At 42.5% G+C, this 24,386-nt stretch overlaps 1 protein-coding gene across 3 annotated transcripts in view; it reads left to right on the top strand.

The window, feature by feature from the left end:
* bcar3 (BCAR3 adaptor protein, NSP family member) overlaps positions 1 to 24,111 on the top strand; it is a 97,118-nt gene extending 73,007 nt beyond the window's left edge. For all 3 annotated transcript variants that reach the window (XM_061779697.1, XM_061779698.1, XM_061779699.1), the window contains 13 exons: positions 4,726 to 4,854; positions 13,560 to 13,685; positions 14,062 to 14,178; positions 14,515 to 14,750; positions 14,890 to 14,990; positions 15,861 to 15,995; positions 16,147 to 16,356; positions 16,913 to 17,478; positions 17,999 to 18,114; positions 19,119 to 19,290; positions 20,775 to 20,886; positions 21,415 to 21,618; positions 21,841 to 24,111. In XM_061779697.1, coding sequence (XP_061635681.1) covers positions 4,726 to 4,854; positions 13,560 to 13,685; positions 14,062 to 14,178; positions 14,515 to 14,750; positions 14,890 to 14,990; positions 15,861 to 15,995; positions 16,147 to 16,356; positions 16,913 to 17,478; positions 17,999 to 18,114; positions 19,119 to 19,290; positions 20,775 to 20,886; positions 21,415 to 21,618; positions 21,841 to 22,019 — 2,403 coding nt within the window. In that variant the 3' untranslated portion in view covers positions 22,020 to 24,111. The remainder of the gene's footprint in view (positions 1 to 4,725; positions 4,855 to 13,559; positions 13,686 to 14,061; positions 14,179 to 14,514; positions 14,751 to 14,889; positions 14,991 to 15,860; positions 15,996 to 16,146; positions 16,357 to 16,912; positions 17,479 to 17,998; positions 18,115 to 19,118; positions 19,291 to 20,774; positions 20,887 to 21,414; positions 21,619 to 21,840) is intronic.
* Positions 24,112 to 24,386: the final 275 nt, after the last annotated feature.

Below are 24,386 nucleotides of genomic sequence, written 5' to 3' on the forward strand. Positions count from 1 at the left end.
CATGCGTCAATGTAATATGTATGGTATTTGTAAGAAATCTTTTGAATTCAAATAGAAGCACATCAGCATATCAAAGATGATACCAAAAACTTTGACTCATTTTTGATTACTCAATGTATTATTTTAATACACAGGAGTGGACACGCACACTGAAAAAAAAATCATGTTTTTTTTTTTTTAGGAGAAGAGGGGTCAAATATGTCATTTTAACACATCTTAATCATGAGCAACCGATGTACATGTTAAAATTAAGTAAATACAAAGGACTCTTTTTTCAGTGCATGTGCTGGAGTCACAAGAAGTGATTGTGAGGGCAATAGGCGGCATAAATGATCACCTTGATCAATTAATAGTTGTCCTCACAAATATCAGTGATTCATTAAATACACTGGTTAACAAGTGAATTCCGAGTCCTTGCATCTTTTACATTGTTGAAATCAAATGCTGTTGGGCATGAATCGTTCATCAGTGCTAATTGTTCATGTTTCTCTGGTTTGCAGATTTATTATAACAGTTTCCAAGCATCACCTCTGAGTGTCGCCAAAGCACCAAAAGCTGTAGAAACGCGTGTACGCCATCCATGAAGTTGGCGTGAGGCACGGTTATTTCACTCTTAATACATCTGAACTTTGCCGTGAAAAAGAACATACGCCACGTTTTTGTGCGTACACACCTTGTGTACATGAGGCCCCAGGAGAAGCTCATCCATGCTTTTATCTCAAGTAGACTTGACTATTGTAATGGTCTTCTGACTGGACAGCTCGGGTTCTGACTAGAAAAAAGAGGTCAGAGCATATTACTGCAATTCTAAAGTCTTTACATTGGCTTCCAGTCAGCTTTAGAATAGATTTTAAAGTTCTGCTAATGGTCTATAATTCACTAAACGGTTTATGTTCCTGAATACATGAAAGAAATGCTAATGGAATATAAACCCAGTAGGGCTCTGAGATCGACAGACTCAGGTCAAACAGTGGCACACAGAGTCCAAAGCAAACATGGTGAAGCAGCATTTAGCTATTATGCTGCACACAAATGGAATAAATTGCCAACAGAAGTGACGTCAGCCCCAAGTGTGCATGTTTTTAAGTCCAGGTTAAAAACTCTTCTTTTTCCCATGCTTTTTAGAGCATTTCCACTTTTAAATTATATATTTTTTTGCATTGAACACTGTTTTAATTGTACTTTTAAAAATGTTCTCTTTGTTTTGAATGTTTATAAGCTGTTTTTTTCTTTGTTTTTAAATGCTTTTAATCATGTAAAGCACATTGAGTTACCTTGTGTATGAAATGTGCTATATAAATAAATTTACTTTGCTTTGCCATCTTTTGTTTTTCGAAATCCTGATCATTTTGCTATGACTAAATGAAGTGTACGACCCTGCACAAAACCATCCATCCATCCATTTTCTGAGCCGCTTCTCCTCATTAGGGTTGCGGGCGTGCTGGAGCCTATCCCAGCTGTCATCGGGCAGGAGGCGGGGTACACCCTGAACTGGTTGCCAGCCAATCGCAGGGCACATAGAAACAAACAACCATTCGCACTCACAGTCATGCCTACGGGCAATTTTGAGTCTCCAATTAATGCATGTTTTTGGGATGTGGGAAGAAACCGGAGTGCCCGGAGAAAACCCACGCAGGCACGGGGAGAACATGCAAACTCCACACAGGTGGGGCCGGGGATTGAACCCAAAACCGGGGATTGAACCACAAAACCAATAAAAAATAAAAATAAGGCTTTATTAAATAGCTCCACTCCAAAATTTAATGGGCTCCTTCTTAGACCCCAATGCAGCATTTTGTGAAAAGCTGCCATTTAGTTTTTGGATAATTCTCCAATTCTCTAAAACACTCCACTCCCTGTAGTTATTTCTCTCTCTCTCGCTCTCTTTTTCACACTGTCTCTCCCTCTTTCTCTCTCTCTCTCTCTCTCTCTCTCTCTCTCTCTCTCTCTCACACACACACACACACATACATGCGGACAGGACATGTACACGTGTACACAATACTTTGTGTCCACGCATCACATATGAAACGAAAAACATCATGCAACATTATGAAAACATTATGACTTCAAGCCCATTATGTTATTGTGTGTTGTTTTGTTGTAAACTAGCTGTAATAGGATAGTAAGTCTCCTGTTACATGCACTCATGTGGATAGTCGTGGCAAGGGGATCTACTCTAACGACTTTAGAGAGGCAGTGAGTCACAATATCCAGAAGGAAAGGAGAGCTAGAAAAGTCACAATGTGACTCAAACATAAGAGATTTGATTCAGTTTCACAGAGATGCTTATTGAGGTATTTTCAGTATCATACATGAGGTAAGTCAGAAATGTTCCAGGACCGGTGTCACAAAAGTGTGTACTTATAGTTTGGATTTGAAATATATCTTTTGCAACACCAGTCCTGGAACCTTCCTGACACACTTCCTACATGGTCCCATATCTCTTCTCAATATGTATGTGATGTGTGCCTCAGCACACAGGCAATTTACAAAGGGCTCTTAATGTCGAACATCTTATTTTACCTGCTTGCAACGATAGGGGGGTTGGGGTATGATTCCATTTAGAGCTACAGTAGAATATACAGTAATCATATTACTGTGGAAAGTGAGAGGGCCAAGTGAAGGCGCCTCTGCCTGCAAAGCTGCAGCAGCCAACACTGTTTGATATATATATATCAGCAATAGTGGTAGTAATAGGAATACTTGCACTAGTATTAAAAGTGACATCTTGAAATTTGGAACATCCTACAATAAAAAGTATTTTATGGCATGAAAGCAAGGTTATCATGCTTTTTACTTTTATTTTCAGTTTGCCCTTTTTGCATGTATGTACTTGCCTTTCTTGGTGCAGACATCTTGCGAGGAAAACTACTGTGTGAGTGAAGTCAATAAATTGGGATCAGGACTACTACCTTTGTGGCTGATTCTTTTAATAAGGGAAGCAAAAAGTCCACACTGAAGCCAACAGTGAGGACAATTGCCTTAACCCAGATAGTTCATGCATAAAACTATCTGTATTGATATTTATTTAATGATATTTCTTCTGCCATATTTTTTTTTTTATATACACCATAAACTGCAGATTAAAAGCTGAATATTTACAGTATTACATTTTCGACGACAACACAATGCATACAACCTACATACACCCTCATTACACAAGTTATAACTGCAAGGGAAACTGTAAAGAATCCAAGAGTTTATGTTTAGGTTCTTTAGGTGTTTGTGTGTGCAGGTGTGTATCCGTGCGTCAGGAGAGGGTGTGAAGGAGGACAGGGCCGGGTAGTAGCTGAGAGTGGTGACGTCGTCACGTTGGGAAGCAGTGGGTGCAAAACCAGGAAGAAGAGAAAATCCCGAAGGAGACAGTGAATGGGTGTGTGTTTGTGGGTGTGAATGGGGGGTGTGGATCCGTGTGTGTGTGTGTCTGTGTGCGTGAGCGAGAGCTTGAGCCTACTGTCTGACAGAAGATTCGAAACACCATATATGTGTTTGAAAGAAGGCTGCAGAGTTAGTGAGACTGATTTTGCGTATTGGCTATGAAGAGCTTCTTTCACAAAGGGAGAAGGGTGAAACTATGCTGCGACCCAATAGCTACCATGTAAGTGTATGTGTTTGTTCTTGCAAACCTTACCCTTGTACGAGAATGATAAACCTGACAGTGTTTTGTCGTCAAAAAGTGACATATATTAATTCGGGGTTGATAGCACATCTAAATCTTGTAAAAAGCATTACAGCACAACAGGTTCATGTGTGTTTATTGTGTGTTCAGGGTGTTTGTGTGTAGTGCTGCAGGCTGTAGTGGCGACATAGCATCCTGTCCGGTTCTTACCACTCCTTTTTGTCTGTCACTGTTCTATCCAAACGTTCAAGACTTTCAAGATATGTCAGAATATGTCAGCCTTCAAATGAAAAAGAACAATCATGAAATATGCCTCAATTTGCTCACGTCACCTTCCATTTATTTACATTTTGACTACCCTCAGATAAATTTGCAACCTCTTTTTAAATGCTGCATGTTTAATGCTTGCATATTATTTTTCATCCATTTTAATTATTACAAAATTTACAACTATAAGAATTATATTTGGATTAAATATTATATATTATACTTTATCATTATTATATATTTTTTACCAATTGCCACGGGTACTTAAATTGCCTTTACTTTTTTGCTTTGGCCTTGTACTTGAATAGTACTGCATTATGTATGCACTTTTCCGGTCGGCAGCTTACAGCAAACCAGACAAAATATGCATCTAAAATATTAGTGCAATGAAATTAATCGACATGGTAACCAAAGCCATCAAATTATTATATGATTATGCTTTATGAATATGTTTCACTAAATTTGCAGTGCAGTTGTCGTGTTTTTTTTAATTATTTGAATAAAGTAGTCTTTATTCTGGTATTTCCACCCCCCCCCCCCCCCCATTATTATTGTTAGCATTATTATTGTTGTTGCTGTTGTTAAATTCAGAAAATTTTCATTATTATTAGTTATTTGACAAAAAAAATCCAGAACATTTGTTTTAATCACTGAAGGCTTTCTTTTGTGAATTGTGAGCTTTCAATTAATTTTCTGACAGGTAAAATCTTTCATAGTACTCAAACATATTTAATACTAGTAGAGTAACTGTCATATCAAGGCCTATTTTCTGCACATTATATACAAGTATTTTTCTTTTTCTCAAGAATCCTGTTTTTTTTCTATTCCTATTGCAGTTTTCCCAGGATCAGTTCATCCTGGACGGTCCATCAGAGAAGCTTCGCAGAGAGCTCGAGGAAGAACTGAAGATGAACTGCGAGGAGCCGAGAAGTCATGCTTGGTACCATGGTGCGATACCCCGGCAGGTAACATGTTATGGGGCTATGTAGCAGTCAGTCTTCCCTCTCGAAAGTAACCCAGACACGACCTTGCAAAACGAAATCAGCAATAAGAAGGCACCCTCACTGCACACTAAGAGCCTGATTTACTAAAGGGTGCAAACTTGATTGCTTAAACAAACAGATGTGGAAACTGATCTACAACCCCAATTCCAATGCAGTTGGGACGTTGTGTTAAACATAAATAAAAACAGAATACAATGGTTTGCAAATCATGTTCAATCTATATTTAATTGAATACACTACAAAGGCAAGATATTTAATGTTCAAACTGATAAACTTTATTGTTGAACATAAACAGGTGGCAAAAAAGACTGAGAAAGTTGAGGAATGCGCATCAAACACCTGTTTGGAACATCCCACAGGTGAACAGGCTAATTGGGAACAGGTGGGTGCCATGATTGGGTATAAAAGGAGCTTCCCTGAATTTCTCAGTCATTCACAAACAAAGATGGGGCGAGGTTCACCTCTTTGTGAACAAGTGCGTGAGAGGCAGGCAGGAGTGCGGGAATCTCAAAATAATAATATTTAATCACAATGATAAAACAACAGGCGACTATGACAAAAACAACTGGCGACTATGACAAAAACAACTGGCGACTATGACATGGCAAGACATGTGACAACGACAATGAACCGACGAGGACTGAAAGAACCCAGGGAACTAAATACAAACAAATTGACGAGACAACGAGGAACACCTGGACAAGACACGAGTGGCTGGAGAGAGCTGATTGGTCGACAAAGTAGACGAAAACAGGTGGACACAACAACCTAATGAGCACACGACAAACAAGGAACACAGGAAAACATGGAACAAAACTAAACAACCAAAACCAAAACACAGACCATGACAGTACCCCCCCTCTAAAGGAACGGATCCCAGACGTTCCCCAAACAACAACCAAAAAGTCACCAACCCAGGGTGGGCGGAAGGGGGCCTGGAGGAGGGTACAGAGTCCACCCCTCAGGTCAGTCTGGTGGCCATCCAGGCCACCCGAGGTGAGGTGCTTGGCTGAGCGGGTCAGGAGGTCGTCCAGGACGCCAAGCACCAGGGTCTTTACAGGGCCATTCAGGCGGACGGCCACGGTGCCGAACCCAATGGTAATGCAGGGGCCAGGCAATAGGGTTGGGTGGCGGCCGCTGGACGAGCGCCGCCGGAGCGTGGTCGGGTGGCGGCCGCTGGACGAGCGCCGCCAGAGCGTGGTCGGGTGGCGGCCGCTGGACGAGCGCCGCCAGAGCAAGGACGGGTGGCGGCCGCTGGACGAGCGCCGCCGGAGCAAGGATGAGTGGCGGCCGCTGGACGAGCGCCGTTGGAGCAGGGTCAGGTGGCGGCCGCTGGACGAGCGCCGCCGGAGTAGGGTCAGGTGGCGGCCGCTGGACGAGCGCCGCCGGAGCAAGGACGGGTGGCGGCCGCTGGACGAGCGCCGCCGGAGTAGGGTCAGGTGGCGGCCGCTGGACGAGCGCCGCTGGAGCAGGGTCAGGTGGCGGCCGCTGGACGAGCGCCGCCGGAGCAAGGACGGGTGGCGGCCGCTGGACGAGCGCCGCCATAGCAGGGTCAGGTGGCGGCCGCTGGACGAGCGCCGCCATAGCAGGGTCAGGTGGCGGCCGCTGGACGAGCGGCGCCGGAACATGGTCGGATGGCGGCCGCTGGACAAGCGCCGCCGGAGCAAGGACGGGTGGCGGCCGCTGGACGAGCGCCGTTGGAGCAGGGTCAGGTGGCGGCCGCTGGACGAGCGCCGCCGGAGTCAGGTGGCGGCCGCTGGACGAGCGCCGCCGGAGTAGGGTCAGGTGGCGGCCGCTGGACGAGCGCCGCCGGAGCAAAGACGGGTGGCGGCCGCTGGACGAGCGCCGTTGGAGCAAGGACGGGTGGCGGCCGCTGGACGAGCGCCGCCGGAGCAAGGATGGGTGGCGGCCGCTGGACGAGCGCCGCCGGTGCGGGAGCCTGGCGCAGCTGCCGAGGAGCCGGAACGGGAGCCTGGCGCAGCTGCCGATTAGCCGGAACGGGAGCTGCAGTCGCTTCCTCAGCCTGCCGCCATTGAGGTATGGGAGTAGAGGGTACGGGAGTGGAAGAGTGCACAAGGTCTCGGGAAGGTGAACTAGGAAAAATGGCTGGTACTGAACATGGCTTGGGGGCAGGTTTGACTAGACGTGACTTAATTGGAGCCGTGGAACAACGTGTGGGAACAGGTGAAAAATCAAGTGATTTGTGAACAGGGGGGAAAAAACGAGGGGGCAAAATTTGACCTTTACTTGGGCGCCTCCGTTGGCCACCACGCGGCGGTCCCGGGTAGATGGCCAAACGGGTGCCCAAGAAAAGGTCAGAGGGAAAGGATTTGGACTCACTGGGGTTGGAAACGTGGAAACGTGACAAAAACTGACGAGGACGGGATAAACTAGGGAAGGAACCAGAAAAATCTAAATCTGTGTCAGAGTCAGAATCCGACAGGAGGTTAACTAAATCAGGGCCATCTTCACAATCAGAAAAATCTGAATCTAAAGAAACATGTGGATGTACAATAGTAGGGCATGGTGAATAGCTAGGACAAGTGGGGGGACCCGAGGAAAAGGACAGAAAAGACTGAATGATAGGGCTTACTGGAGGAGGGTAGGTATGGATGGCAGGCTGAGGACGGTGGGAGCCAGTTTGGTGGCGTCCAGGGTGACGCCATGTTCTTCCCGCTGGGTCCTGTTCTGGTCGGTTCATTCTGTCATGAACATGGTTAGGGCGACGGCGAGGAACGCAAGGCAAGAACATGGTGGACCCAATTGCAGGGAAGCAGGGAGGCAAGGCAGGAGTGCGGGAATCTCAAAATAATAATATTTAATCACAATGATAAAACAACAGGCGACTATGACAAAAACAACTGGCGACTATGACAAAAACAACTGGCGACTATGACAAAAACAACTGGCGACTATGACATGGCAAGACATGTGACAACGACAATGAACCGACGAGGACTGAAAGAACCCAGGGAACTAAATACAAACAAATTGACGAGACAACGAGGAACACCTGGACAAGACACGAGTGGCTGGAGAGAGCTGATTGGTCGACAAAGTAGACGAAAACAGGTGGACACAACAACCTAATGAGCACACGACAAACAAGGAACACAGGAAAACATGGAACAAAACTAAACAACCAAAACCAAAACACAGACCATGACACAATGTTCCTCAACATACAATTGCAAGGAATTTCATCATCTACGGTCCATAATATCATCAAAACGTTCAGAGAATCTGGAGAAATCACTGCATGTAAGTGGCAAGGCCGAAAACCAACATTGAATGCCCGTGACCTTCGATCCTTCAGCATCAAAAACCGACATCAATGTGTAAAGGATATCACCACATGGGCTCAGGAACACTTCAGAAAACCAATGTCAGTAAATGCAGTTCGACACTACATCTGTAAGTGCAACTTGAAACTCTACTATGCAAAGCAAACGCCATCTTTCCACAACACCCAGAAATGCCGCCGGCTTCTCTGGGCCCGAGTTCATCTAAGATGGACTGATGCAAAGTGGAAAAGTGTTCTGTTGTCCGGCGAGTCCACATTTCAAATTGTTTTTGGAAATTGTGGACGTCGTGTCTTCCGGGCCAAAGAGGAAAAGGACCATTCGGACTGTTATGGACGCAAAGTTCAAAAGCCAGTGATGGTATGGGGCTGTGTTAGTGCCAATGGCATGGGTAACTTACACATCTGTGAAGGTTTTGGAGAAACATATGCTGCCATCCAAGCAACGTCTTTTTCATGGACGCCCCTGCTTATTTCAGCAAGACAATGCCAAACCACATTCTGCACGTGTTACAACAGCGTGGCTTCATAGTAAAAGAGTGCGGGTCCTAGACTGGCAAAGCTTCAACAATTAGCGTCCTCAGTTCCCAAACGTTTATTGAATGTTGTTAAAAGAAAAGGTGATGTAACACAGTGGTAAACATGACCCTGTCCCAGCTTTTTTGGAACGTGTTGCAGCCATAAAATTCTAAGTTAATGATTATTTGCGAAAAACTATAAAGTTTATCAGTTTGAACATTAAATATCTTGTCTTTGCAGTGTATTCAATTAAATATAGATCGAACATGATTTGCAAATCATTGTATTCTGTTTTTATTTATGTTTAACACAATGTCCTAATTTCATTGGAATTGGGGTTGTACTAAATGGGCACACGCAGGATTGTGTCTGCCAAATGGGAAAAAATGCCACGCAGTTCATTTTGCACATTCTGGCAAGGGTATAAGCAGATAGATAGATTCCATTGGGCATGCTAAATGAATCAAACCTGAGACGAAATGTGATGGGTAACTTTGAGTCTTTAAATACCTCGTCTGAATGGCAGTTGCAAACAAGCATACATAGTGGTGCCATCATAGCGCAGGCAAAATGAGAGGGGGCAGGGAGATCTTTTTCGTTCGTGTAAAACATTTGTACAATGCCAGAAACAAAGATTATCACAACAATACAATTTTGGAACTTCGGAAAGTCTGACTTGGAGACTAGTAGTAAGAAGGAGCCACTCATAATGTAACAACTATGACAAAAACCAATGAGCAAGCTACTTGGAAATTGTAGTGAGCTAAGCCAGAAGCTATTCTACATCAGATGTTGCTTAAGTACAATTACTCACCAGAGAAACGTGGCTAGCTAAGCTAGCAATGAAATGACAAAAGTAGCTAAAATGACATCAAAGCTACTTCAGTTGGGTGGAAAGAAAACATTTTAAAATTCAGTAATTGTACTACTGGGGTGTAAATGAATAGTTAATTCTAAAATATTTGGTCTCATTCTTCTTACTACCACTGCAATATCAATTAGTAACATAACTGAACAGTGTACTAAACACATAATGTTTTATAGTTGCTATAGTTGTTCGCTATTTAATTTAACTTTTTTTTAAGTTATCAAAAATCCAATGAGTTATTCCAATAGACCACAACAATTTGGTTTTGCAGGGAAAATAACCTGCACAAATAATACTTCTGAGTAACATAAACACCCAAAAGTTACTTTTCAGCTTCATCTGTCTTCTCATTTTTGCTCTCTTCACACGCTTGTATCTTGTGGGTCGTGACCAAAAGGTGAGGTGAGGTGAGGGTAGGAACGTAGATCGACCGCTAAACTGAGAGCTTCGCCTTTGGGCTCAGCTCCTTCTTCACCACAACAGACCGATACAGAGTCCACATCACTGCAGACACCCTACTGATCTACCTGTCGATCTCCCGCTCCAGTCTTCTCTCACTCGTAAACAAGAGCCTGAGATACTGGAACTCCTCCACTTGGGGCAGGATTTTTTCCTTGGCCCGGAGAGGGCACTCTACCCTTTTCTGACTGAGGAGGACCACGGTCTCAGATTTGGAGGTGGTGATTTTCATCCCAGCCGCTTCACACTCTGCTGCAAACCGCTCCAGTGAGAGCTGAGGATCGCGGCTTGTTGCAGCCATTAGAACCTCATCATCTGCAAAAAGCAGAGACATAATATTATGTTTTACATCGATACTTAACTATATTCATAATTTACAATGTGTCGGTGGATGAAAAAGCCAAGCTTGTGACCAAAATGTTTGTGAACGTTCAAATAAATTTAATCAGTGAGACTCCTTTTAAATATCCACACTCGCTTTTATTCTCACCCACATCCACTCTCTTTAGCTAGCTGCTTCTTCCTTAACTATTAATCTATCTTTTTATGGTTTAATAAATGTGGTAAAGTCCAATATACTGTGTACACAGTATCAAACGCCTTTTCAAGCTCGCTGTTCAGGGCGTCCACATACACGATCGCTCAATGTGTGGGGTGCATGTGCAACTCTTATTTTTATGCGATGGCCCGGTCCAATCGGGTTGGACCGCATTTGGCAGTGTGCGGCGGGCTTAATTGTTCTGTGAGGCTAAGTAGCATGGATTTGTTCAGGTAGATATTGCCCATGGAGATTGACAAGATGTCCGCACAATCTGGTATATGAGCAACGCATTTGGCAAAATGGGTAAAAGCACTTCCTCTGTGCTCGGTGAATGGGGGAGGGGACCCATTTTAAAGCATACGTACAAACATCTACAATGTCTTTTTTTTTATACACAAAATGTCACCACAGAGCCACCAAAGATGACAATAGGCTATTGTTATGGCAATAGAATCCTCCTGTTTGGCTCCTATTTCCAAGTCTCATATCATATTTGTATAAATAAATTATATAATCTACATGTAAATATTTAACTTTTGTCCGACGACACCAGCCATAAAGAAAACAAACTTTGAGCAAGTTCACCTTCAAACAATCATGTCATCAGTACTAGTTATGCTGGTTAGCGTAGCATACACATGGAGTCAGCTATCCCGTGTTCCATGTTGGTCACGTGACATTACGTGCATGTAGTGGGCACTGTCTCGAGCGGACGAATAGGTGAAAAGATAGGTAATGTTATGTCAAACGGATGAGATGCATTGAAGGTTTAAGACTGCCTGAGGAAATGTAGCTTCTTTGAATGTTACCAAAACAGCATGCTACTGTGAAATGCACAAGTAGTACAAAACACAACAACAGGAACACTGGACAAAACGGCTTTCGACAGTTTATCGGGTGTGCTGTCCCAAGTTTTAAATGCAATGTTATGCAGGATGGGCAGATACACCCAACTGCCAGGCACATCATTTAAATCAAAGCAAACATGGCTTTTATGTGGTCGCTGGCTTTCCCAAACATTTATGGAGAAATAGATTTCTGTTCCGTATCTGAGTCATGTGTGTTTGCATCTTTTATAAACACTTCCCATTCTATCATTTCAAACTTAGTTTTGCACTCGTGCTGCTCTCCCAATTTTTCAATGGTGAACCTCCTGAGCTACTTTACCTAAAGCTACTTTACCAAAACCCTCTTTTCAACTCTGTTGGCGGGAGTGAGTGAACACAAATTTAGCGCCGGATCTCAGTAAATCAGAAGCTTAGAGCTTACTGCTTGATTAGAGGCTTTGTAAATAAGAGGTGGTTTTATTAATGCATATTAAATTGACAGATGTGTTTGCAAAGCAATTTCTTCTTTCTACGTGTCTGTGCATATGCAGGACAGGTTATTACGGTACAGTACATGTGGGTGTGAAGAGAGAGACATTTCACTTTGTATTATGTGCTTCTTTTGGGTTAAACCAAACAACCATTAGATATGTTATGTAGCAATTGGATTAAAGTCTCGAGCTCCAGTGAGGATGAATCTAATTTGGATCATATGGTTCTTTTTAAAGGCTGTCTCTGTGACACTGAGTTTGGCTGTTAAAATGTAAAAGGGTTTTGTCTGCCATGTTATCTATTTTTATTATTGTTATTATTGATTAATCATAGTCATTAATTTGAAGAAGAGATGCCTGTGTGGAAAGAAAGCAAAACTCTGTGACACAGGGTTTTGTCTGCCATGTTACTGTAGCAGTTATGGTTGCCCTCAGGTGGCTGGTCATAATGATGAAACCAAATAAATGAAGAATTTCTAGAAGGTTTGCCAAAAATCACAATTCGGTACATACCTTGGTTTTAAATTCACGCTTCAGCTCAACTTCAGTACAGCAAGGGGAAAAAAATGAAATGTTCCTGTTTAAAGTAAACAGGAACATCATCATCTTAAAGCTTTTCTTTTTGGGAAAGTGCAACATAAATAGGATGCAGACAAGTTGCCTTTGTACCGCACTAGTTTTATTTTATTTTTTAAACGTATACTTAGCCATGACATCTGCTAGCCAGAAGCTGAGCAGCACCGTATTTGTTTACAGACAAGGCATGTATTCCAGAGTATGAAGCAGTTTCACATCTTTGTCCCTTACCCATTACGTTTTGAGTGGGAAACCTAATAATAGCACCATCATAATACATAATTACCCATGCATTAGATTATTATAATCTTTATAATGGTTATGTAGTTTTTGACAGAAATAAAGAAAGGAAAAACTGTGGTAAGCTTTCGTGGGCCACATAAATGATGTGGATGTCTAAACCCTGTTTATAGCATAGACATAAAGATACTGTATGTGCAAAGTTTAAAAAGCCTAGATTGCTTTAAAGAGGATTGTAAATGAAAAGAAACTATTATTAACATAAAGTGTAATAATAATCTGTTTGGGACTATTATTTCAAATAGTTAAATTGGTTTGTTTCGCTTGTACAGAATTTGTGAAATAGTGTGAATAATCATAAACGATACTTTTATATGGTGGTGGTACACTTGTGCAATCATTTTTAAATATATGTCAATCATATGGTCGTTGTAATGCTCAAAACGAAGTGATTTTCCCAGGGGAAGAGGTTTAGGAGCCCTCACTATAAGAACTGCCCCTCTAAGTCGAACAAATGATCAAATAAAAACATTTTTTTTATTTTATTATTATTTTTTTTTATTTAAGTGACATGTTTTGTCTGTTACTGCTTGTTGCGGACAAATTTCTTGTTCACAGTAGTATATTTTGTCTGTTACTGTCAACCATACGAAACTATGGCATGCCATGGTCATGCATGCTCAAAAAATTGTGTGACCAAACTATGTGCCGGTGCGACCAACTGAAAATGTTGGTTGCACCACTACTGCTGCTGCTACTAGTGCAAAGGTTAGTGTAGAGCCTTTCTTATGCTCCCATGTACCAATGTATATGTGAGTATGTGTGTATGTCTGCGTCGTCCTAGGTTTCTGAAAACTTCGTACAGCGAGATGGAGATTTCCTGATTCGTGATTCATTGTCCAGTCCTGGAAGTTACGTTCTGACATGTCAATGGCGAAATACGGCACAGCATTTTAAAATTAACAAAAAGGTGAGGCAAATTATTTTTTATTTATGAATGAAAATATGCTAACAATGATGGAACATGGGTACAGCACTTCATTTTTTTCCATTTGTTTTTTGTAATTTTCACATCTTTTCTTATTGCCTATTCACATGTCGAAACAATTTTGAGGCAGGAACTTAGTTTTATTATTTTATTTTTCATATTGGATAAAACTGCCCGCACCTTTAGTAGTACTTTCTTTGTGTTACTTTTTTTTTTTTTTACATTTTCACTTTTTTCATTCATTTCATGAGTCAGTGGACAAAAAAAAATAGACCATTTTTGTTTTTACAGCAATATTGTCCACAACAATGTAGTATAGAGTAAAATATTACAAACTTTTTCACTATTTGTCCCCTAGGTTGTGATGTTGAACGAAGCCTATTCCAGGGTTGAGTATCGTGTGGAGCGAGAAGGTTTTGACAGTGTTCCCGCTCTAATAAGATATTATGTCGGGAACCGAAAACCTGTCTCTCAGGTGAGTTTTAAACATTACCTGCATCTGTTGGAAAAATAATAGTAAAACTTAGAAACGGGGGGAAAAAATTAGCTAATAAATGAGTAAATATCTGCGATTGGCTGGCGACCAGTCCGGGGTGTAACCAAACGTTTGCCCGAATTCATTCGGGATAGGCTCCAGCTCTCCCGTGACGCGAATGAGCATAAGGGGGACAGAAAATGGATGGATGAATAAAATACATTTAAGAAATTTAGCATACCCCATTCTGTATTTATAAAATCTGACTATATTGATATATTTTTTTGGAATGATTATTACGCATCTGAAAGTTGATTTACTTCACTTATGTTCCAGGTGGTAGGCGCCATTATATTCCAGCCCATCAACCGCACACTGCCATTGCGCTGCTTGGAACAGAAGTACGGACTGTCCAGTAACCATCGAGAGTCAGGACTGATCGAACAGGAACGGCGGCGTCAGAAGCGGCTAAGCCTCAACATTACCAACGGACAAATACAAGAGAACACACACAGCATACACGATGGCGCCCACTACCACAATAATGGCATGGGTAGAGGAAGCCAGCTCAGGTTGGTGGAGAGTGGATTATCGCCAAATGTGTGTCGGTGACACAGTGATGCATTGATTCTTCAGTCTTTATTTGCCAGTTATAAAATCCACAGTCTGGCTGTGTGTGTTCATGATTATTTTATATTATAATTTTCTCAGGTTGAAGGATCGTTGCGGCAGTCAACCAGCAAGTCTAAATCAACTCCCAGAGAAGCGGCGGCCACTGAAAGCGCACCAATCAGAGAGCTTTCTACCACTTGGTAAGGAAAAAAAATACATTTTATCATCTTGCACTTGAAACTATATGGTGCAAACAGAATCAGCATTGAAAAAGGAATTTAGGTTATTGTTCACCCCATAGTTGTGTGGGTTTTCTGCGGATAGTCCATCTTCCTCCGACATTCCAAAAACATGCACGGAAAATGTATTGAAGTCTAAAGCAGGGGTGGGCAAACTTTTGTGCACAGGAGTCACAATTGATTTTTCAAACTGATAGATTGGCTAGGTCATTCGTAGATGATGTAAAAATAAACATAGTTAAAACGTGTAAAAAAAATTGTCTTTTAAAAATTAAATAATAACATCATGGATAATTTTATTCAAATTAATTAACAGGCTATTCATTGATCATCAACTTGATTTAATGAGTAGTTTGAGTGTTTAGTGTCACTTTTCTGAAGAAGTATCGTGTGGAAGTCACGGGGCGGGAGCCGGGGTAAGAAAAGCGAACCAGCCAGAGACCAGTGCTTGTCACTGGCCCGCCCGCCTCAGAGTGCTTGCTCGCTGGCCGCAAGAGAGCAGATGTCAGCCCTGGAGGTGGATTTAGAAAAACAAGTGGCAAGTGGTATGAGGGGAGATAAAAAAAGAACTGTTGCTGCCCCCCGCCTTCCCTCCTTGCGCTTGTCCACATGACTGGCTGCTTTCTGCTTCGGTTGTCCAGCACTGAAGGCGGTAGCTGTGTTAGCGAGCGAGCTTCCTTGCTTGACAAAGGAGGCTGAGGTCCCAGCAAGCGAGGGACCTCAGCTTTTGACTTGTACTGGTTCTCATTATATTAAGCAGGTGTACCTCATGATGTGTCAGTTGAGTGGGTTTTCCCTCTGTAATAATGAACACTTATCTCCGACTTCCAGGATCCAGACCTCAGAACCACCAGCCCTCAGACCCCCTTCCCCTCAGCCCAAATGCCAAGTCTCCTGTGTTCCGGACAGGCAGCGAGCCATTGCTGAGCCCGTCAGTCCCACGGCGGTTGGCAGAGCCACTAACAGGTCAGAGCATGACACAGTCACAGAAGACTTTCTCGTATCAGCAAACAGTAGTTGATTCACTTCAAGTAATGAGTGCCTTTTTAATTGTTTTCCCTGACACTGCTTGCATATGAATAGGAAATTAAATTCAAAATCTTTGAATTTCTTGCAGGTCAACCAATCCGGGGCTCTGACAGCCAGCTGTGTCCTAAACCTCCCCCCAAACCCAGCAAAGTTCCACTGACACGCTTGCCTCGCTTCCCCTGCCTTCAGCTTCCAGGTCCCCCCTCGAGCTCCACGCAGCCCACTTCCGCCAGCCTGTCTTTTCCCACCCTGGACTCCACATGTGAGGAAACTCCTGTTTGTCCATGGAGGATGGGAGGTAATTCCCATGTGTATTCATTTTTACTTTTTGTGTCAAGTTACATGCAGCGATGCTTTGATTACACTCCAGTCATTTTGTCAACTCAAGCTATTTATTGTATGTGTTGTGTGACAACAGCTTAAACTGGTGGACTGAAAAGAATGGCTTCTTCCTCAAACAGGGATCCAAATCATCTCCGTCCTTATAGCATTTCAAAAATGTTGTCAAAATGAAAATGCATTTAAAAAAAGGCCTTCCATGCAGCTGGCACAATAACCACAAATCGGATCTTTGGTAACATACAATAGAAGGAAAAGTAAAATGAATGCAAAGAAGAAAAGGGGGAATTATATACTGTATGTGGACTCACAAAAGGTAAGAATGCATTTTGAAAAATAAAAACACCTCTGTCCATTGGGGCACTGGTAGTGTAGCGGGTCACATAGTTGACAAAAAGCCAAAACTCGTGCCGCTGCCGTTGCCCCACTCAGTGGCGCATTTACAATAACTATGTGGTTGCTGTTGATGGGTCCAGGTGATATGTAAGGTAATAGATGTCATTGTCCCATCACAGGTCTGCCGATGAAGTGTATCCATGCAGACCTGCAACGCTCTTCCAGCTGTGCACTTCCACAGATTCAGTATCCCGACTCTGAGGCGATACCAGGACGAACTGAATGCCTGGCACCCGCTCCCGCAGACCTTAGGGCCTGCAGCCCGCTGGAACGGAATGACCCAAACCCTCCAAACTTTATCCCAGACAACGCCCATGAACTTGAGCAGCTGTCATGCAGCTATGTTGAGAGATTGAGGCAAGAGGGCGGCGACGGAGATGAGGTGGGAGGGCAGAGAGGACTGGACAGAAGCTCCTACCATCACGCCATTGAGGCGTTAGAAAACAGCAGCGAGGAAGAAGAGGAGGGCACGGGGAGGGAGGAGCAAGAGGACGAGAAGAGGAACGTGTTCCTAAGGCCGGTGGTGGAGACGGAGTCAGCGTTCCGGCCAACGGAGTTCAACTCTCGACTGCTACCCGCCGAAAATAAACCGCTGGAGATGTTGGTCTTGAAGAGAGCCAAGGAGCTGCTGCTGAGCCACAACCACCACAGTATAGCCAGACACCTGCTAATGGCCGACTGCCAGGTACATACACACACACACTTACACGTCACGATAACCTCATTCTAAGCTTGATCTTCAAACCACATCTCACAAACGGACCAACCAATGCCAACCAAAATGTCTTCACTTTTTCCACGAGGTCTCACGAGGTTGGTTTAGTGCCGCAGATGCAACGTGCTATTTTTTGCTAAACCACAACAAACCGTGCTACCTCAAAGGGGAGATTCCAGGACATTTATGCGTCGTCATGACCTACCGACAAAAAAAGCAAGAACAACCTTCAGCTAAGATGACTAATTTGCATGTTTACTTTACTGCCTGATTTATTGGTAAAAAAAAAAAGATATGAGGTACAGAAAAGAGATTGCCCAATGTTATTATAAAAGTAGCAGTTTAGTTTCCTTGAATGATCTTCCAGGAGCCCACAAAGCTATCACTAACTAATAAGCCCCTCTAAGAAATACACAACTAAATAGACAAAGAACGAAGGCAAATTACTTGCTGCTGGTACGTCGTTAAGCAGAGACGTCTTGCTTTCCAGGTGGCAAGGATACTCGGAGTGTCGTCTGAGCAGAGAGGTCAGATGGGCGTTGCTTCTGGCCTGGAGCTGATCACCCTCCCACATGGTCAACAGCTGAGGCTGGACCTGATGGAACGGTATGTATATCCAGACGAAATCGTTTTCCCCCAAACATGTTTTCATCAAAATAGCCATAGGATCAAGAATGACTTGGCCTGGTTTATTCATTTCACACTTGATGGGTTTCACAGGCCCACACCGTGCCGCCTATCATTATCTTTTTTTTTTCTATTATTAAATTTGGTTTCTAATTTGAATTGAAAGGCAGGTCTTAAATTAGCAGTCTGATAAGGACTGGTACACACGTAAGGATTTTTCAAAGACCCCACACATGAAGACAACAAAATCAGGCATTTAACAGTTTTGTTCGTATTGTGTGTGGTGTGCACCGATAAACTCAACACGGAACACCACACACACACACACACACACACATAAAGATCCTGATCCGCCGTCGAGCTCGAAATCTCGCGTGATCGCACAAAAGAAACACTTCTGGATATGCGCCAACGTTTCCCGAATGTTCCCGAAGGTTACCGGAGCTGGGGGCCTTTTAAAAAACGGTGTTGTCCTAAAAAAAAAAAGTGAGCTGACTGCTTTCAAACTCAGCCTCGCATTTGGCACGTCCACGGCAATGTGCGAGAATTCATTCTCCACTGTGAGGAACTCGTTTTCAGACCACAGCACAGGGCGCTGCGCATGCGAATCGCACGTTTCTTGAGCAGCAAAATGTGCGCCCCGCGGCAACCGAATGTCCTCCCCGCGGCAACCGAATGTCCTCCCGTCGGACGTGCTCTGGCGCCAACGCTGAGCTCAATTATTGGCAATAGGTGCCTTTTTTTTTTTTTTGGCTTGAGCACCTGAAAATGTCTGTGCATGTGTCTGGTCCACGGTGTACCCCACCTCTCACTCTAAATCAACTGGGATAGGCTAAAGCTGCCACGTGACCCTGAATGAAGGTTTGATTCATCGAGATTCTTTTCAGCACTCTGAAAATCGATGTTTTTCAAACATTGAAGGATAACAGTTCTATAACAAAGCAGCAGTCTAAATCCGGCTTTCCCCTTTCACGCCCTTCTAGACACCACACTATGGCTATAGGCGTTGCCGTGGATATTCTGGGGTGCACGGGCAGCGTGGAGGAGCGCGCGTGCACTTTGAATCGCATTGTCCTGGTCGCGTTGGAGCTGAAGGACACTGTCGGTGACCTATTTGCGTTCACCGCCATGATGAAAGCTCTGGAACTGCCCCAGGTAACGCACAGACACGCACATTCGCCTCATCTTGTTTACTACATAGATCTAAGTAGAACCAGAAGATGCGATGCCCAATAAAGTTCCTGGTTCAATTAGGATTGGTATTTATTTTTTATTTATTTTCTTCATCATGCTGTTCACATTTCAACACCATTGCAAGGCTTCAAACAAGCTTCTCAGAGGGAACTGGAACTGAGTGTCATCAACAGGTTGCAAAACGATACAAAGAGACTGGAAGAATAACAGAAAGGCATAGAAGTGGACATGCTTGGAAATGTATTGGTCATTTCATGGATCAATTGCCCGTTGTGAATTTTGCCATTCTGCTCCGTGTTAGAGAACAGCAAGTTGTGCAAAAAGAACGGAAACATTCAGCTATGGCACATGTGCATTCAAAAGTGAACGTTGGTAGACAGCCATTTTCAGGTCTTTCCAGAGATGCTCAATTGGGTTTAAGTCAGGGGTCTGGCTTCATGAACAGTCATGGAGGTGTTCTGAAGCCACTCCGTTATTTTAGCTGTGTGTTTGGGGTCATTGTCTTGTTGGAAGATGAACCTTCGGCCGAGTCTGAGATCCTGAGCACTCTGGAGAAGGTTTTCGTCCAGGATATCCCTGTACTTGGCCGGATTCATCTTACCTTCAATTGCAACCAGTCGTCCTGCCCCTGCAGGTGAAAAACATCCCCACAGCATGATGCTGCCACCACCATGGTTCACTGCTGGGACTGTATTGGACAGGTGATGAGCAGTGCCTGGTTTTCTCCACACATACCGCTGAGAATTAAGGCCAAAAAGTTGTATCTTGGTCTCATCAGACCAGAGAATCTTATTTCTCACCATCTTGGAGTCCTTCAGGTGTTTTTTTAGCAAACTCCATGCGGGCTTTCGTGTGTCTTGCACTTGGCCAGATCTGTGCCTTGCCACACAATTCTGTCTCTGAGCTCTTCAGGCAGTTCCTTTGACCTCATGATCCTCATTTGCTCTGACATGCACTGTGAGCTGTCAGGTCTGATATAGACAGGTGTGTGGCTTTCCTAATCAAGTCCAATCCGTATAATCAAACACAGCTGGACTCCAATGAAGGTTTAGAACCATCTCAAGGATGATCAGAAGAAATGGACAGCACCCAAGTTCAATATATGAGTGTCACAGCAAAGGGTCCGAATACTTATGACTGTCATATTTCAGTTTTTCTTTTTTAATAAATCTGCAAAATTTACACCAATTCCGTGTTTTTTTCTGTCAATATGGGCTTCTGTGTGTACATTTATGAGGAAAAAATGAACTTAAATGAACTTAGCAACTTCAATGAGTTTAGCAAATGGCTGCACTATAACAAAGAGTGAAACAATTTAAGGGGTTCTGAATACTTTCCGTACCCACTGTACACGCACACACATATATGTATATCACAGTATTGACAAAGAAGACCCGCATTTGACCTGAACATTTACAAGCTGGTGCTTGTTGCGCACTGTGTAGATCAGTCGTCTGGAGGAAACGTGGACGACTCTGAGGAGGAACTACACACAGACTGCAATCAGCTATGAGAAAACTCTCAAACCTTTCTACAAGAATCTCTACGAGGGAACAGGTACGCACCAGACAACAAATGAAACAGAAAGCTGTTATTTAACTCCACAGCATATTCATATATTGCCCAATATAATGAGATCCAAATATGTATGCGGCAGTATTAACATTACATCTGGGAAGAAAACCCAAACAGTTGTTTTGGGGGTTTTTTTGGGTCAGGTTTTTTATTTTATTACAGGAAACAACAACTATGACAGATCTCCCTAAAACAAAACCATATATATATATATATATATATATATATATATATGTCAACTGCATTCACACTCGCATATTGACAGTGTAGGTCAGGGGGCTGGCAAAGTATTGCTGACCACAAACAACCCACTCCGTTCTTTAACCCGGCCCAGCGAGCATTTCCATTAGTACCTGGAGGAAAAAGCCCAGATTCGAATCACAAACCTAAAAACTGTAAGGAACATGTGCTAACCACCGTGTCACTGTGCTGTCCATATGCATTTTAGTTACTTAAATTGATCAAGGTGGTCTTAAAAAGTCTTTTTTTTTTTTTTTAAACCGCCTTTAGCCTCCTGTCCTGCTGTGGTGTGCGTTCCCCTCCTGTTGCCTCTTCTCACCTTGCTGGAGCGTCCATCCGTCTCACCGGAGGGGGCGGAGCTGTGGGAGACCAGTGACCAGGGCTGTGACATCATGCTGCGTCACCTCGAGGCTGCACGCGACGTGGCACATCATGCACAAAGCTACACTGAGAATGCAACGACAATCATGCATGGTAAAATAAATTAATTCCTTAAAATGAGAATATACACGCTGCTCACAAAAGTTTGGTATATTCGATATTAGTGAACTTTCAGTATGAACCTAAAATGCACTATGACCTTTACAGGTGAACTTAGTTTGACCTTCTACGACTCGTGTAACTGTGTGTGTGTGTTTTGTAAATGAATCCAGTGGATTTCCATGTATGTTACAAAATGTGCATGTATGTTTTCAGGTTTCCAGTGTGATGAAGACCTGCTGGAGGTGTTCAAGACGGACTTTCAGCTACGGCTGCTGTGGGGGAGTCGCGGCGCTTCGGTCAACCAATCGGATCGCTACAGCAAATTCAATCTCATCCTCAATGCCTTGTCAAGGAAGTTGGAGCCCCTACCCAAAATACACACTTTAATTTGACGTCCAATGGACAACAACATACAGAATGTATAGGCCTACAGACTGCTTCACTTTAGCCGTGTAACCTGATATTACAAAGAAATATCAAGTAGTAACATGGTCGTACAAAAGGGAAGAGATACAACACTCATTAGCAAATAGGATAAGGGAGACTCTTGTCTGACCAGGGTCCATTCTTGTCTCTTTCTATACGTTTTTTACAGGTCATTTTCGTCTAATTTGATCAATAACAGGAGACTCTTGTAAAAAGACAAGTCTTAATTTTGCCATTTTTTTTGTGTCCCCAATGCTGAAACTGCCACACTTAGTCCTATTCTGCCAAAAATATTGATAATTTAAAATTTTAGGCATTTATAGTTCAAGCAATCTTTATTGACAGCGAATGGCGGTGGCCCACTGAAATAACATTTGTTGCATGATGGTAAAGACATAACCAGCTTCATAGAAATCGTGTGAGTTGCACTTCAAACAATGCTGATACAAGTGCATATGTGATCCTAACTACCCATTAAACCCATGATACTCTTTATCTTTATTCAAGTGAAATAACGGTAAAGACACGCAATAGTTCAGACACGTTCACAAATTCCTACATATTCATTGATATCTCAGAAATAACACCATTTATGTTGCTGTCTACCATTGTGTGAATGCTAAATGGCTGCCTCGTCCAGACACTTCAGTTTACAGATCCCTCTGGTTTAATGCCACAAAATAATTAGGCTCGCTCAAGTGGCGTTAACAGTAAAGACAACTTCAGTGGAAAAGAAGGACCGTTTGTAAAAAAACCAAAGAAAAAGGTACTCTGAAGACTAACTAAGTTGTATTTGTGTTAGTTGTCATAGAGAAAGCATATTTAGCAATAGGAGAAAAATCCTATATATCAAAAAATTTAACTAGCATCTTCTGAAACTTCATTTTGGACATCTAACGGTAAAGACATTTTGGCATTAAAAGTAAAAAAAAATATTACTTTAGAATGACTTTTTTTTCCCTGAGAAACAATTTTGACCTTTTGATGGATAACAACTGGGATTAATTCAAATACTCATAACAGTATTATTTTTTTCAAAAGGAAATTCACTGGCCCATGTCTTTGCCATTATTGATCAAATTATATGAAAATGGCCTTTACATCTTGTGAGGAGCCCAGCATATCTACACTACATACAGCCAGACAATAACACTTACATAATATTCAAACACACTTAGATATTCATTTTGAAAGGTTGTAAACTAAAACCTGTAAATACAAATTCATTGCCACTCAATGATGCAACGTACCGTTACTATAAAATGGTATTTCAGCGAGATTGATCTTGTGGTAGCTATTGTGAGCATAATGAACTGTGTCAATGTTCATCATTTCCACTTTGAATGTCATGTATACGTTGTGTTTCACAAAATAGTTTTCCTTCCATCCCTTCAAAAATTTGTCAGAAGTAGCCAGATTAAGAAATGCTTTAACTTGATCAGCACTTGTGGGTTGTAAATTTACAAAGACGCTTGTGCGTGTTTCCAGACAAGAGCTTTGAGTGCCACAGCCCCTTAAAGGCAGTATGATGAAAATGACGAAGAAACTTTTTGCACTTTTTTTTTTTTTTTTTTTTAGAGAGCAGATGTATGTGTATAAAGTCTATAGAAGTAACTAATTAAACCAGACAAATAGTTCTTCATTGCAGTCTCTTGACACAAAACCCTTAAAACTAAATGGGCCTCATATAAAAGTGGGCTACAGTGACCTTTTAGGCTGCTTAATAAGTTAAACTACGTCAATAGTTCAAGTCAAAATGTCTAAAAAAATGTGTTTGTGTGTAAATGTAAAGATGCACACAAGTATTTTAATCTGTCACTGAAGTTGTACATATTGTAAAGCATTGACCCCTTTGTTTTGTATATAATTGAGGAAGAGGAAAAAATGTCAATGAACTTGAATGTCTATATTCTGAACTACCGTGGTCAGTTTAATACATATGGTACATGTTCTGTGGAGTTTGTATTTGCATACATCACAGAGGTGCATAGGTTGGAAATGTTCGCTCCAAAAATAGTACATGAATTTTGATATGAAATAAAACAATCAAGTAAGTAAGTGAATGAATATTTCAAAATAAGAAGCATAAAAATTTGGCATTTACCATTAAGGAATTACAGTTATTTTTATGGGCTCTAAAGTATTTGTACGATGGACTCAGAAATGATACTTGGTAAGGCAGTGCCCTGATCGCAACCCAATAGAGCATGCTTTTTACTGACTGAAGACTGAAGTGAAGGCAGTAAGAAACACAACCCAGCAGCAAGTAAAGGTGGAAGTAGTGCAGTATCTGCAGAATGTCTGAAGGTCCATTGGGCATTGACTGCAAATGA

This window comes from Phyllopteryx taeniolatus, chromosome 7 (assembly GCF_024500385.1).
Source record: "Phyllopteryx taeniolatus isolate TA_2022b chromosome 7, UOR_Ptae_1.2, whole genome shotgun sequence".
Taxonomy (NCBI): domain Eukaryota; kingdom Metazoa; phylum Chordata; class Actinopteri; order Syngnathiformes; family Syngnathidae; genus Phyllopteryx; species Phyllopteryx taeniolatus.